Below are 15,821 nucleotides of genomic sequence, written 5' to 3' on the forward strand. Positions count from 1 at the left end.
CAAGGTTGTACTATATAAGTGAGGCAACTAAGGCACCCAAGTTTCTCCTAACAGTGCACGGCACTGCTCTTGGTACTGTTTTCATGACATTCTGTGTCCCCCATTTACAAAGAGCACAGGTAAAACAAAGGTAAACCATACTGAGTTGACACAAAACTTAGAGGCCCTACAGACCTAGCATTTATTGGCACTACCATCTTCATATCATTTCTAACCCTGTGCCATGCCCTAGAAGTCAATTGTTTTTCTTCCTAAAGAAGAAATGCTTTCTGTTCATAAAACAAATGGATGAATACATGTAACAATATTGGGGGAAAAATGGAAATAATTAAATGCTCATGACTGTGATCTGGAAGTAACTTGGGCCAAATTATTTCATAAATAAATATTTATTAAATATTGGATAAGTACAAAAAATGAAACATAGCCCTTCACTTCAGGAAACAGCCACTGTAGGAGACTATGCTATGCAGGGATAGGCCCTGGGTGTCCCAGAAGAGCATCTCACCCAGTCCTTGAACAGGGGCAGGGCAGGAAGGGTTTACTAGGAGAGAACTAGCCAGGCTACCAGGGTAGCGGCAGTAGAAGCCTACGCCCAGGTGGCAGACACAATGCTACCTAAACAAAGGCAAGTGGCAGTGTGCAGTGGGGGAGGATAACAAAGCACTGCCTCTCCTCCATGAGCGAAGAACAAGATGTGCTGAGAAGAGAACAGAGAGGTACACAGATTGCAGATTGCGGGAGGGTTCGAAAGCAATGTGTTGACTCCTAAATCACATCCGAGTGGAAATAAAGAGCTCATGAAGAATTTTAAGCAGAGAAATGAAGGACCAGAGTTTCCTTTTTGGAAAGAACAGTTCTAGGAAGAGCAAAGAACAAATTAATAGGGGAAGAAACGAAGACTTAAAAGAAAAACTTAAAAAAAAAAAAAAAAAGTGGGGCTCAAACTTTTTGACTGTAGCGTATACACAAAGGTGGAAAAGAGAACTGCAGTGGAATATGAAGTACTCAGAACATTTCCTTTACAAGATAATAGTTCACACATTTGCGTATAATATATCTTAGAAATAATGACATATTTTTATTTCACCTCCTCAACCCCAGAATCAAAACACTTTGATAAGCACAGAACTACGTCAGAGGATGAGGCTAAGTGGGTGGGCTCTAGAGACTCACAGATCAGCCTCAGCCCTGTACCCATAGCTTATCGACAAGACGCTATACTCCCAGAAGCTGGGGTTCACACTCTTATGATTGTACAAACAAGACCCCAAATGATGCAAAAGCAGTAACTCCACATACCTTTTGTGACTTTTCAGCTACCATGAGGACCAAGTCAAAGTCATAGGTTCCAAGGGAATGATCATATAATTCATTAACATCCACCAGAAGCAGTAAGTATTTTAAGGCCTCCTCTGCACTTACAGCATCAGGAACAGATGGAGCATTTTCTGTTGGTGTTTCAGAAAACAAAACAGATCAAAACCTGGGGACAAAACCCCACAGACCTAAAAACATGACCAAAAACATGGAGTAATAAGTTTTCTGACAATTGGATACCAGATGAATATATATTTTTGACTGTTTTGTCATGTTTTGCAAGGCACCACTCAAAAACAACAACAGGTCTTAAAATGGTAACCAAAAGGCCATATGTTACTCTGGGATGTGACAATTATGAGGTGATGGTCATCTCAGAAGACTAGTGACTAGTGAGGCCATGTTAAACCCTCTATCTATGAGCAGGTCTCTACCTTGAAGTTCGTGTACCTTCTGCAGGACAATTTCCAATTCTGGGGTAGTTTTCTTCACATGAGATGTGAGTATGGATAGGCAGTACCTGAGGTAACAAGTGAAGAACACCAGAATGAGAGATGAATAAGCTGGACAAGGACAACTACACATCTCCATTATTCAAAAGATGCCAATAATGACAGCACCCATACTTGTGAGGGTTTATGTTCTCCATGGCTGCTCGCATAGCATCACAGATAAGGTCAAGTTTTTTCTCACTGGTATCCCTGGACAGTTGGATGCTGCTGTTGACTGGTGGAGGGTACATAGTCTTTGTGACATCTTCTTCCCTAAGAAAAAGTGAGTATAACCAGGTCACTAACTTAACACATGGCCCAGTGATCAAACTACTAATGTGTATCCAGCATACTTATAAGAAAAAAAGAAATGGCTTTGGAAAACAGTTTAATTATTAAAATATTGAAAAATGAAACGTCCACAAAAGACTTGTATAGTTACATTCATAGATTTATATTTATATTAGCTCCAATGAGGGTGCTCCAAAGAGGGTGCTCCAGGTGTCCAGTAATAGGAATAAATAAATGGTACTACATTAACACAATGGCATATTGCTGAGCAATAAAAAGAATGAACTAATGATACATGAACACAGATGAACTTCAAGACAATATGCTGAGTGAAAATAAACTCTGTCTACACAGGAAAAGTACATACTATTTGGCTCCATTTATATGAGGTTATTGAACAAGTGAACTGATTCCCAGTGAAACACTTGGAACAGGGATGGGACGTGAGGACTGACTGAGAAGGAATTCGAGGGAATTTTCTAAGAAGGAAATGCTAACTTGCCAGGGGCTCAGGTTACAGAAAGTATACATTTGCTGAAACTTGTGCCTTTCACTGCAGAAAAATTTGACCTTTAAAAAAAGACCAAAACCAGCCGATACTCAAAGAATATACTCTAATAACACTATGCAAGGTGAAATCCTAGGAGGCAAAGAACTGATGTCTAAAGTCTGATATGTGTCCAAAACAAGATGAATAATAAATGGGCAGATTATAGATAAAGCACATACAGGAAAATATAAACTGGACAATCTGAGTGATGGTACAGGACACTTTCTAGACAACTCTTTCAGTTTTTCCATGTTTAAATTATTTCATTAAGATCTTACAAAAAAGGTCATTGCAGAGAAATACAACATTTGATTTTAATCTCCTAAGAATAAACAGTTTTATATGTAGACCTACAAATCCAGTCAAATAATTCTGAATGACAGCTTATCAAGTCTCATAGCCTTAAGTAGGCTGTTCTTAAAACAACAAAAAAAACTTACTGGCATCTAAGAGTCATGGGAAATTTTGAAAACTCAACAATCTTTTTCTTCTCTATTTGTTTGATTTCATTAACAAGAAAAAAGTTATGGAAATGATACTTGGGAATTGTCAAAATACTTACTTCAATTCTGTGAAAAACAAATTTATATGATTTACAGAATCTATCTGTCTTATGAAGGTTTCCACGTTTTCAAGAAACACCTACCAAAAAAAATGGACAATATTTTAGTTCAGATCATATTAGTAAAAGTAATTAAGTAAGCCAGGGTCAAGGTCAGATTTAGAGTTACCTTGGGGTTATGATCATGAATCAGGTTGAGATTAATTCTTAGTTTTCTCATGCATTCAAATGCTTCTTTGAACATAAGTCTGTAAGGATACAGAAAATGGATAGGGTATTTCACAGAAATTTTTATTTAAACCAATTATAATGAGATTATGGCCTAATTGTCAAAAACAACTACTAGTTGATTTGTACTCTGAAATTACAGAATGAAAAAATGAGGGCTGGGGATGTGGCTCAAGCAGTAGCGTGCTCGCCTGGCATGCATGAAGCCCGGGTTTGATCCTCAGCACCAAATACAAACAAAGATGTTGTGTCTGCTGAAAACTAAAAAATAAATATTAAAATTCTCTCTCTCTCTTTAAAAAAAAAAAGAAAAACAAAAAATGAGGTACCAGATTATTTGTCTTCTTAAAGGTGTGACTGAGTCGTCATGACACTCTTAAGGACCTGTAATGCCCCTACATACTGCAGAAAATCATCAGAGAACTGAGATCTACTATTTTAACAAAAGATTAATATAATATAAACTTTCAAAATACAAAATTTGCTCCAAACAGATTCAGAAATTCCATCATTTCCTTCATGACAGTGACTCAGGCTTTCTGGATCAGTGGCCCAACTGTAACCCTGTAGAGAGCTTTGGCTTTCTACCTGGATGAACACATATGGACATCTGGTGCACAATTTCCCGGGGTTTACAAGCCACCTACACCCATGGTTAAGCCCAGACATCCCCTGGAGTTAGGAGGAGCCCCTTTGTGTGATAAACTTCATGATCCTTCTGCTAAATATCTATTAAAATCTGAAAGTTAAAAAAAAAAAATGTAGGGGGAAAAAAACACAAAAGCTTGAGAAATCTGACTGAAGATATCGATAGTGAAAGTTTCCCATACACCTAAATTTAAAGTACTTGTTGTCTACACACAATGTACGAGGAGCTAACTAGTCAAACACATGGCACTTACTTGTCCAGCCACTTCCGAATCTGAGTTAAAACAAGGGCTCGATGATGAACAACTTCTAAGTTTCCCCTTGGCATCTTAAAATAAACAAATTAAAACAAACAGCATTATGAATTTAATGAAGTAGAAAACATTTAAATTGCCAATTTTACCTATTCTTCAAAAAAAAAAAAAAACTACTATAATTCTATAAAATAAGAATGCTAGTGGTAGATTCTAGTTGTGCTCAATATGTATCTTGATTTAGGGGGAAAGCTTCCCTTTGAGCCTTTCTGGTCAGAACCTGTATTTACACTCTCTTTTTTTGGGGGGGCAGGGGGATTACCAGGGGGGGAATTACTCAGGGGCACTCAGCCACTGAGTCACATTCCCAGGCCTATTTTGTATTTTATTTAGAGACAGGATCTCACTGAGTGGCTTAGTGCCTCACTTTTGCTGAGACTGACTTTGAATTTGCGATATTCCTGCCTCAGCCTGGAGAGCTGCTGGGATTACATGTGTGCGCCACTGCGCCCAGCTTTAACACTTTTTTGTATAAAGTTACAGACAACCTAGCCAGAAAGGTTTATGATAAATGATTAAAAATGATAAGAGAGCCAAAAATACAATCTGCAAGACTAGTTTGGTACTGACTAAAGGAGAATCAGCAAACCTAAAACATCAGCTTACCTGTAATATAAGCTTTGTGTCCTGGGGCACAACTGTGACAATCCGTGAACCCCTCTCCACCTTCCGTAGAACTTCCCCATTAGATGTGTGATTACTGCACAGACCTGCCTGTAATGCTAAAAACAGCACTGGCCTTAAAAAAATTCTCCTAACAAGCCACTTTGTATCAATTGCACTTGAATCTGCACATGTTATCTAAGAGTAATTAACCATGTTCCTCTGCTCTCTCATTCAACTCCAAGTTCATCAGCCCTTTTATAAACAATTTCATTCTGTGGTGGCCCACCCTCACCCAGAATCATCATATATATTCACATATATAACTTCTCAAATAATTTGGAAAAATGCAGGGTGACTGGGACAGCCTTTCTATTTTTTAGCATTACTACTATAGTCTAAGCACCATCAGTGGAAGGAAGTCCCAGTTTGCTAGTAGCAAAGAAAATAAACCAACTTTTCAAATAAGGAAAACACACACACACACACACACACACACACACACACACACACCCCTCTAGTCTAGGACTCCATGATAAAAAACTAAAGTAAGTGAAGAATTTAAAAGTGATCAAGACTCCAAAAAACAAAAAGATACTGGAAAAGGGGCTGTCATACACTAAATGACATACCCATTTCATACACTAAAAACTTACTTTTAAGTGAAGCATCCCTCAGGGGAAAACACTGGCATGTATGGGAATGGGTTGTCAACAATAAAAAATCATCATATACTGCAAATGATGTGATATTTGATGCAACCTGCAATGAGGCAAGGGAAAAAGCTAGCTTTAGTTCTTGGAGCCAACACTAGGAAGAGGATCCAGCACCAAATCAAGCCTTGATACCTCAGTGTCATTGATGAAAAAGCGACACCGATCAGTCAGACCAAGGACACATTCCTGCAAAGAAATAAAGTTGAAATAAGCAAGTTTATTTCAAACTCATTAAGCCTAACTTCTTTACTACATAGTTTTACTGCACTATGATTCTATATCTATGTCTTTGTAATCAGGGCTAAATGTATGTGAGACATGAATGTCCAATGAAAAATGGAGTACAATGCCATCCTGCCATCAGCAGCCACGTCTCCTCTACCTCAAATACATGTCCTTTCTCCTCCCACGGACTCCACTCCAATAGTCTCTGTGTTGATTCCCCATTCCATCTCATCCTTCCCACCTACTCTTCTAGGAAGCCAAAATCATCCATGAAGCAGAACATATTATTCTGGGATTAAAAATCATGAATAAGTTTCTAACCTTTATTGAAAAAATCCAAACTCTTTCCAATGGAGTCTCCCTCAGCTCCAGCCAAGATCTTACCAAGCTCAGGGTATCTCTATTTCCTTCTCCCTGAAACTCTTTGTTTCTAAGCAGAGCTTTCTTTACATCTCAGCACATGCACCAGAGCAGGGATTAACTCAGTTGTCTCATTTTGTAATCAGTATAACCTTCCATTCACCCCAATTACAGACATTCTAGTATATATATACAGACTAATATTTGTTGAATGACAACCTACTTAAGACTAATTTTGAGACTGCATTTGTGCTTTCCTCAAGAGATATTTAATAAAATAACTTTGAATATTCTGTAAACTAAGGATAAAATTTGCAAATTACATACATTATCTCATTTAATTCTCCCCAGGCCCCTGAAAGACATTGATTTTTCCCTTTTCATTGATGAAAGAGGTGTGACTTGGGAAAGGAAGTTAACTTCCCAATGATGACCTGGGATTTAGGAGACGCATGTCTAACTCCAAAGTCCACATTTGACTCTGAATAACTTTTTTAAGTGGTAAATATTCCCACCCTATGTTCACTTACCTCTCCTCCTATCATGGCCAATTCTATCTGTGTACATGGATAAGGAAACTGAACAGGAAATCCACCAGGGTTCTTCCATGGTTCAACAGTCAGAGAAGGTGACTCTATAAGATTGGCAGGTTTGGTTTATAATCACTTACTACTCTTAAAACAACAACAATAAAAAAAAAAATACCACCACCAAACATGTTGTATTTGGGATATCATTAGGATATTATGTTCATTACAAGAGAAAACAGTAATAGAATACACCTGCCACTTCTGGTCTGCAGCTTAAAAGTTTTCCAGGGTAGTTAAAAGACCTCTAACAATTGAGTTGAGGGATGTCGCTCAGAGGTAGAGCATTTGCCTAGTATGTGTGAAGCTCTGGGTTCAATCCACAATAATGCAAGGGGAAAAAAAGAAACCCTAACAACAACATTATACTGACAATCTACTCCCAAGTACATGTTCTCAGAAACTGAAAATTTACATAAGTCATAAACATACTTTCCTAAAACTTTGATACTCACCCCAAAGGTACTTCAGTATCTGGCCATCAACCAGCTGCACTGCTACTGATTTAGTCTTGGGACTGCAACACATACTGATTATGATCCCATCCACTGTCACAGAAGAACTGAAGAAGGTTAAAAAAAAAAGGGGGGGGGGGAGTTTAGAGGGATAAACAGCCATTATTCTCAAAAGTACTGACATCTTACTGATTTTGCAAATCAGAAAGAGAAATAAGCATTGCATATTTAAATAAGCCCTTTGATGCTGCACTGATTCAATACAACATACACATACACACATACATTTATGGAAACAGAGAGATGCGAAATAAACTATTCTAAGTCTAAACCTAGATAAAGCAGTTACTTGTTACTTAGCTCTATTTTCCATAAAACCAATCACCTAATTGTCTACATTATAAAGTTACCACTTCCTTATTTATTGGTAGTTGTCCTACTTTTCACTGCTTCTGATATATTTTAAAACATTTTTTCAGTTGTAGATGGACACAATATCTTTATTTTTATTTATTTATTTTTATGTGGCGGGAGGATTGGACCCAGGGCCTCATGCATGCGAGGCAAGTGCTCTACCACTAAGCTAACCCCAGCCCATGTTTCTGATATATCTATTAATCTGTTTTTTTTTTTTGACATGACTCAAAACTTGACTTATTCCTATTTATTTATTTATTTAGTGCTGGGGATTAAGCTTAGAAACTCACATATGCTAGACAAGAATGCTACCACTAAGCTTATACCCTAAGCCAAGACTTAACCCACTCACTAAATCTAACAAGAAAGCTATTGCTTCTCAGCCTTGCTCACTAGAAGTTAAAAAGAGATGTACCTTCATAAAAGACAAAAGCATAACTGCATTTGCTTATTTAATGTATGAAACACAGGAAGTACTGCAATACCTGACATTGAGCTGTCCTTGCTCCTCATCCATCTCAGAAGGGACCATAGTCAAATGGTGAATGACAGATTGTGAGCTGGACTGACTATGACTTATGGCCAGGAAAATGTCTTCTTCAATCCAGGTGAGAAGGCTGAACTTCAGTGGGTTTACTTCTTGGTCTTCACTATTCTCAAACTGAATTCTGGTTCAAACATTGAAGAATATCCAAGACATGAATAAAACTAACTTTAAATCTTTCCTGAATGAACCATCTCATATATAGGCAAGTCCTAATTATTTGGAGGAACAAAACCTGAGCTAATACCAAATAGAAAATCCAAAAATAATATGTCTGGCTTAAGAATCTGGGTTTGCATTTATTCTAAATTAGATTCGAAGAGAACACTTCAAGAAACTGGCTGTATAAGAATACTAACTGTCCCAGTGTTATACTAATGAGTCCCAGGGCTGTCCCACTTCCCAGCATTCAAAGACACCAGCAGATGATACCTGGGTCTCCACCGAATAGTATTTTTCTAAGCATCTCATGTCAAAATGACTTATTAGCTTGGGAGATGGTTTCCCTGCCTCTCATACCTATAAAGCTGACCAGGACTCTGTCTTTGCCACTTCTCATAGGAATCCATAAAAGCTACATCCAGCTGTTTAGGTCGTGGCAACTCTCAGCTCTCACTTAAGAGGCTGGTTGCTATGGTGATCTTCCTCTTCAACCAGCTCTTCCTGGACTCTGTCTCTCCACTGCATTCAGCTTAGGCGTTCTCTCTATACAAGATCACTCTCTGATTCTCACTGACACTCTCCCAGTCCTTTGCCAACCCCAAACCAAACCATTCCTCCAGGATTGAGATACGAATTCATGTTCTTCATGAACCCTTTTCTGAATGCCTTGGCTGTTATCCACCTAATTATTATTATTTTTTTAATAAAACTGTTTTCTCAACTGTCTCACCCTTTCTAATTTTCCTTACATCTCTATCCTCAGGTAGTTTCAGCTCTCTGTGCTAACACTGGGATCTAGAATGATCTTCAAAGGCCCATGTGTTAAAGGCCTGGTTCCCAGGGAGTGACACTTGGGAAGTGGTGGAACATTTAAGAAGTGGGACCTAGTGGGAGATTTTTGGTCATTGAGGACATGCTCTCAGAACTCTTGGACCCTGGTCTCTTCTTTTTTTTATACCCAGCCATTAAGTGGTCAAGCCTCTTCTACCACACTCTATTGTCATGATATTATGAGCTGCCATAAACTCAAAGCAAGAAAGCCAATTGGTCATGGATTGAAACCTACAAAACTGTGAGCCAAAATAAATCTTTCCTTTTTCAAGTTGAATTAGCTCAGGTTTCTGTTACAATAATGAAAACACACTATAAAGTAAAATAAGTATGTAAATGTTCTTTAAAAATGACTAAGCATTTACTTGCAAATGCCATTTTATTCTTTTATTGCTGAGTAATATTCCATTATGTATATATGCTGCATTTTTTTTATCCATTCATCTACTAAAGGGCATCTAGGTTGATTCCACAGTTTAGCTATTGTGAATAGTGCTGCAAATGGCTGTGTCCCTGCTGTTTTTAAGTCCTTTGCGTATACTGAGAAGTGGGATAGCTGAATAAAATCATGGCATTTGCAGGCAAATGGATGAAGTTGGAGAATATAATGCTAAGTGAAGTTAGCAAATCCCCAAATACCAAATGCCAAATGTTTTCTCCAATATAAGGAGGCTGATTCATAGTGGGGTTGGGAGATGGAGCAAGGGAGGATTAGACAAACTCTAGATAGGGCAAAGGGATGGGAGGGGAAGGGAGGGGGTATGGGGTTAGGAAAGACAGTGGAATGAGATGGACATCATTACCCTAAGTACATGTATGAAGAATGGTACATGTATGAAGAATGGTGTGCATATACTTTGTGTACAACCAGGAAAAAAAATTACTTATACCTATTAAGTTCAATGGATGTTTATAAAACCTGTTATTTATTACATTCTATTATTTACTATGCTAAATTTTTGGTTTATTTAGTAACAGATACTACCAAGAGACAGACTAGGTCAGTAATGAAGAACACTGGACTTATCAAATAGAACAAAATTAAATCCTGGATTCTCCAATTATCAGATCTATGATCTTGGACAATTACCTATCCTCTAACTTCGTCTTCTTATCTGTAAGTACTCACCATACAAAATGTTTTTCAAAAAAGGTTTTCTCATAGAAGTGATATTATCATTTGGCTTTTGGGTCATTTTGTAAATCCTATACTGGACGTAAGGTACTCAATCATGCCCAGTTGTTTTTAATACTGTTTCAGTAGGAAAATACATTCTGATTTAACCCTGAGAGCCTCAAAATACAATACCCAGAAGTTCAGGAGTCTGGGATGAGGCAAAGAGAGAACTGCACTGGGTCATCCATCTGTCAACAGGAAAATGTAAATGTGCCTTATTATCTTCACCTTCATCTTTCCTATGTGATTTTTCCCTGGAAAACCAAGGGCTGTTGTAAGGAGTGAGCTCTGGGCCAGCTTATGATTCCCATTGCTTGCCATCCATTGAAATGTAATGCACTCAAATAAATAAAGTGACGATCCCCTCCAACTGGCCTGAAAAACCAGAGGCTGGCTATTCCATCTACTCTTGTTCCAATGAGCAACAGGCAGTAAATAATACTAGGCTACATTTAAGACAAAATGCTCCCTGATTCTGTTCCCCAGAGGCCCAAGATAATTAAGAACCTACGTGTATCTCTTTTCCAGATGAGGTGTTCTAAGGGCAACTTTAAATCCATTTCCACCCACAGCTCCTAGTTTCACTGTGGGGTCCACACTTGGACTATCACCTAGGAAACAAAATTACAAACATTATCATTTGTAAACTATAAATATTTCTCCTAATAGTACTGGAATAGATTCTCACAGTTATTGAGTTCTATAAGGCAAATGAATTAAACTAGAAAATAATTACATTCCAACCTCTTTTTCTTAAACTCCTTCAGGTTTACCCAAAACCTGCTGTCCCATAATACCATGTCAGACATGATCTTCACCAATGAAGGCCACATCTCAGCAAGACCAGGTAGACATTTTTTCATTCTTTTTTTTTTTTTTAATGTTTTTATTAGCTATTGATGGACCTTAGTGCCTCACATATGCTAGGCGAGCGCTCTACCACTGAGCCACAACCCCCACGATTTTTCCATTCTTGACCCAGTTTATTCACCACACAGCAGCCAATACAATCCTTAAAAAACCCAGTCAGGACATTGCATCCTCTGTTCCAACCCCTACAACTCAGAGCAAAAGCCTTTAACGATCTGCGAGAGCTGCTGCCATCACTCTATGCCTCCTTGGCTCTGCCGCAGTCCCTTGGACCTCCGGGCTAGTTCCCACACAGCAGGAGTCATCACAGTTGCTCTCACTTGGCCTGGGATGCTCTCACTCCACAGGTTTGCATGGTTCCCACTCTGATTCTTACCATGTCGCCTTCACAGAGAGGACTTCCCTGCTCACCCTAAAAACAAAAGCTCCCTTCCTCCAACAAGCCCCTAACTCAAGCCCTCCCTATATCACATCTTGCTTAATTTTTCTCCATAGCACTTGCCACCCAACAGATCATATGGCCTTGATAATGAACACACTTACATTATTTTATAAAAGATATTTAAAGCACTAAAGAGGAACCATAATAGCATTTTACAGAGTAAAACTAAAATCAGAGGAACTGATACATTCAAATAGGATTTATATAAACAGCAAGCTGTTGATTTAACAGGAAAGCTGAACTGAAGGTTTCCTACCTTCAGAATGAATTAATCAGTTTTTATTATTCTCTTCAGCAGCTATCTAGGCTTTTCGTAGCTGATAATCTAGAAGATACTGCAAACAAGGCTACCACTACTGTATGCCCATTTACTCTGACACTACCACAGAACTCACAGATAAAAACAAAATTTCAGGTTTTCCAATACGTCAGGAAAACAAGGAACTGACGCAGCAGAACTGTGGAAAGACAACTGGAGTAGAAGCTGGAACACATGCACTAAGGTCCCTGCCCGTTCTTGCTCAAGTAACTGCAAACCCTCTGGCACTAGCACCATCTGTGACACAGTTCCTTGGAGATGTATGCACAGTCACCAAAAACACTAAAGCATGTTAAAGATGTAATAAGACACTATGTTATTCCCAGAGTTGGAGATTATTCTTAACTGACTCTTCAAGTCAGTAAGGCAAAGGAAATGCTCTCATAAACTAAAGTAGAATTTAGGAAAAATAACAAAACACAAGCCAATGAAATTTCATAATAATGATGAAATAACTTCAAAATTTTCTGAAACATCTAATTAGAATTTCGTGCAGGTGTAGGGGGCACTTGATTCAGAATATTCTGCGAACAGTCTTTTAACATACCACATTTATAAACAGAAATCTGGTTACTGGCATCTAGAACAGCAAGGTCGTTACTCTTTGTAGGGTGTGCAAAGAACATGACTTGATTCGCTGGGTGAGGAAGCAGCAGTCGGTAGGTGCACATGGGAGGTGGAATTACAGTCTGCCGGAAGACTGTCACCAATACCCTGTCTACACATGAAAAACAAAGAAAAAGATTAGACGTGAGATAGTCATTCTGAAAACAAAGCATCTGAACATAACTATACCTCTAAGAAATAATGGTGGCAGAAAAAAAAACAGCAATTCTTGAAAACAACTTATGGTGTTTCTTTCATGAATAAGTTTAAAAACATCATGGGGGTGAGGGTAAGTGTCACAAGCTCTGTCTGTATCTGGTTATTTTCACCTCCAGGCCTACAATAGTCCATCTCTGAACCTGGAAGTTTCAGATATCAGAAACTAAGGCAAAAAGGCTGAGATATCAGAGTTTTGGCTTTAAACCTCTTATCTGGGCCTGTAGCTAAGCCAGCCCAAACCAACAGCTTCAAAATCTTTGATGTATTTTCCTATGCGTGTATTTGATGATAAAGTAGAACTAAGAACTGATTAAGAAACCATGTGTTCTCAATAAACAGAATACATGATTATAAAATCAATATTAGACCACTACATAGAACATGAATTATATACCAACTCAGGTTACCATCTTATAAGCAAGAGTGCCTGTATGACATCAACAATAAGTAAACTATCAACTATGTGACTCATCAATTCAGTTACCCCAAAATCCTCTCCACCTAATTAATTATAAAATACTAATCTCATCCTCATACTAGACAGATGTCTATGACCTAAACTGAAAGAAAAGGGATATAATTTGCAGATGTTTATGTCAGGAAACAAAGCAACATAGGTCAAGGGGAGCCAGAGTCAACATTGAGTCTTTGTCAGGGCAGACAAGACACAACTAACACAGCCACTCCCACAAGACTCTGTTATCTTTTCTACAAAGGTCAAAATTTGCAAAGTCTTCAAAAGCCAAACAAATCAACTATGAAAGCCAGGTATACAGAACAAGAGGGAAGGGGTTGGGAGAGGGGAACTACAGTTCTCAAGAGAGCACATACCCCACCAAATGGCATTCAAACAGACAAATGAGTAAATAAAAAGCAGACAACCCAAACAAAAAATTCTCTACAATTCTGGTCAAGCCACCACATCTGCAGGGCCTGGGATCCCCTGCAGACTCATGGCCACACTTCCCAACAGCTTACTTCCATCAATGACAGCCACATTTGCCAGGTCACTTGAATTATCTCCTGAGCTCCGGTCAGTGGTCCAGTGCCAGTCATAGCAGAGGTAATGCCAGCCCTGACAGAGAACATGCAGCCGGTATGGAGTCACCGGGTCCCACATAAGAGACACGATCTTACTCTTCCCACTGGTGCTGAAGGGCAGACTCTGTTTGAGATACCAGTGATAGTTTCCAACGGTCCAGAGCTGAACTGCAAAGGAAAACGAAAGGAAGGCTTTTAGACAGGGAACCAGACTCATGTAAGTCTGGTTTTTTTTTCTTCTTTAAATAATCCTCCCTGCTCAGTCTCTTCATTAAAATAATACTTTAATAATTGTTAAAAGACAGTTATTGATGGAGAAATTGTCAAGCATTAATAAAATCAGAAGTACAAAAAAAAAAAAAAAAGATAAGAAGTACACATTCTATTTTAATACACCTCTATCTTCAAACTCCAAGATCAGGAAAGAAGGCTACTAGAACAAGGCAGTGTTTTAGTAAGTGTTCTCCATGAAGAGTTGAGAAAAAGATAATCTGGAATCATAAAAGTACAGTCATGTGTCACTTAACAATAGGGATATATTCTGAGAAATGCACCATAAGGAAATGTCACTGATGCACAGCATCAGAAAGTACAGTTAAAAAATAAGATGGTTATAGTGTCCCTGAGTGATACACTCTCATGGGACCACTGCTGAATATGTGGCCCATCCTTGATGGAAATGCCCATTATGTGGCATATAACAATACTAACTAAAATATCCAACCTAAGGTCTGGACTAGCATCACTGTGTTGAATTAGTCTTTAGATGATTATTTTCTTATCAGTGTTTGCTGCAATTGTGTCCCAGACTGTTTTTAACAATGATTTAGCTGCCCAAAGACGAGCATGCTCGAAATTATCATTTTCTAACAGGTATTAAAAGTACAGATCATGCCCAAACTAACACCTTTACTAAAAGATGAAGCATACAAATTAAAATCTTCATTAGATTAAGAAATGTATTTTCTTAACCTGCCTGCTCACTAATTCTTAACTTTGTGATACCAGCATATAGAACCCAGCTCTCTAATCATTCCACTACAAGACCTCCACAGAGCCATGAGTTAGCAAATCAGATCACAGGTTCATGCTCCATGATGACAAATGTAGCTTTTCCCATGCAACATTTTTATCCTGAGCACAACATAATGCTGTTCACTGCTAACCTGGTTAATCAGTGGTTCTTAACTATAGTGACTGTGTTAAAAATCACTTGAAAGTTTGTCTTTATTTTTCATTTTTCAAGGCCTTGTTTTACAGTGCCAAAAGGAAAGAATTAATTAATTAATTACTGAGATAGAGTCCCTATCCCAGTGCACCAAATCCAATTCTGAAATGACAACTGGATGTCATTTTTTTTTCAAAATGTGCCATCAAGATTGAGAACTACTTGTTGAATGATAAGTGAATTATTGAATAAATAAATGAATTTCCTAATGACATTTCAGTTTAAAAAGTTCTACTTACAATTATCTTATATTAGACAAAGGCGCCAAAAACATGCATTGGAGAAAAGACAACCTCTTCAACAAATGGTGCTGGGAAAACTGGAAATCCATATGCAACAAAGTGAAATTAAACCCCTCTCTCTCACCATGCACAAAACTCAACTCAAAATGGATGAAGAATCTAGGAATAAAACCAGAGACCCTGCATCTAATAGAAGAAAAAGTAGGCCCTAATCTCTATCTTGTGGGATTAGGCCCCAACTTCCTTAATAAGACTCCTTTGGTGTAAGAATTAAAATCAAAAATCAATAAATGGGATGGAATCAAACTAAAAAGTTTCTTCTCAGCAAAAGAAACAATCTGTGAGGTGAACAGAGAGCCTACATCTTGGGAGC

The 15,821-nt window shown here is 38.1% G+C and overlaps 1 protein-coding gene across 2 annotated transcripts in view; it reads right to left on the bottom strand.

Annotated features, from left to right (window-relative positions):
* Positions 1-15,821, bottom strand: part of Elp1 (elongator acetyltransferase complex subunit 1) — a 57,429-nt gene that overhangs the window by 24,314 nt on the left and 17,294 nt on the right. For both annotated transcript variants that reach the window (XM_005329729.5, XM_078047916.1), the window contains exons 11-25: positions 13,916-14,146; positions 12,660-12,830; positions 10,993-11,092; positions 8,253-8,435; positions 7,351-7,457; positions 6,839-6,942; positions 5,856-5,909; positions 5,664-5,769; positions 5,011-5,126; positions 4,345-4,418; positions 3,384-3,462; positions 3,215-3,294; positions 1,947-2,084; positions 1,755-1,840; positions 1,303-1,451 (exon numbers count right to left, since the gene is read on the bottom strand). In XM_005329729.5, the coding sequence (XP_005329786.1) occupies positions 1,303-1,451; positions 1,755-1,840; positions 1,947-2,084; positions 3,215-3,294; positions 3,384-3,462; positions 4,345-4,418; positions 5,011-5,126; positions 5,664-5,769; positions 5,856-5,909; positions 6,839-6,942; positions 7,351-7,457; positions 8,253-8,435; positions 10,993-11,092; positions 12,660-12,830; positions 13,916-14,146 (1,778 nt within the window). The remainder of the gene's footprint in view (positions 1-1,302; positions 1,452-1,754; positions 1,841-1,946; positions 2,085-3,214; positions 3,295-3,383; positions 3,463-4,344; positions 4,419-5,010; positions 5,127-5,663; positions 5,770-5,855; positions 5,910-6,838; positions 6,943-7,350; positions 7,458-8,252; positions 8,436-10,992; positions 11,093-12,659; positions 12,831-13,915; positions 14,147-15,821) is intronic.

Source organism: Ictidomys tridecemlineatus, chromosome 4 (assembly GCF_052094955.1).
Source record: "Ictidomys tridecemlineatus isolate mIctTri1 chromosome 4, mIctTri1.hap1, whole genome shotgun sequence".
In the NCBI taxonomy this organism is placed as follows: domain Eukaryota; kingdom Metazoa; phylum Chordata; class Mammalia; order Rodentia; family Sciuridae; genus Ictidomys; species Ictidomys tridecemlineatus.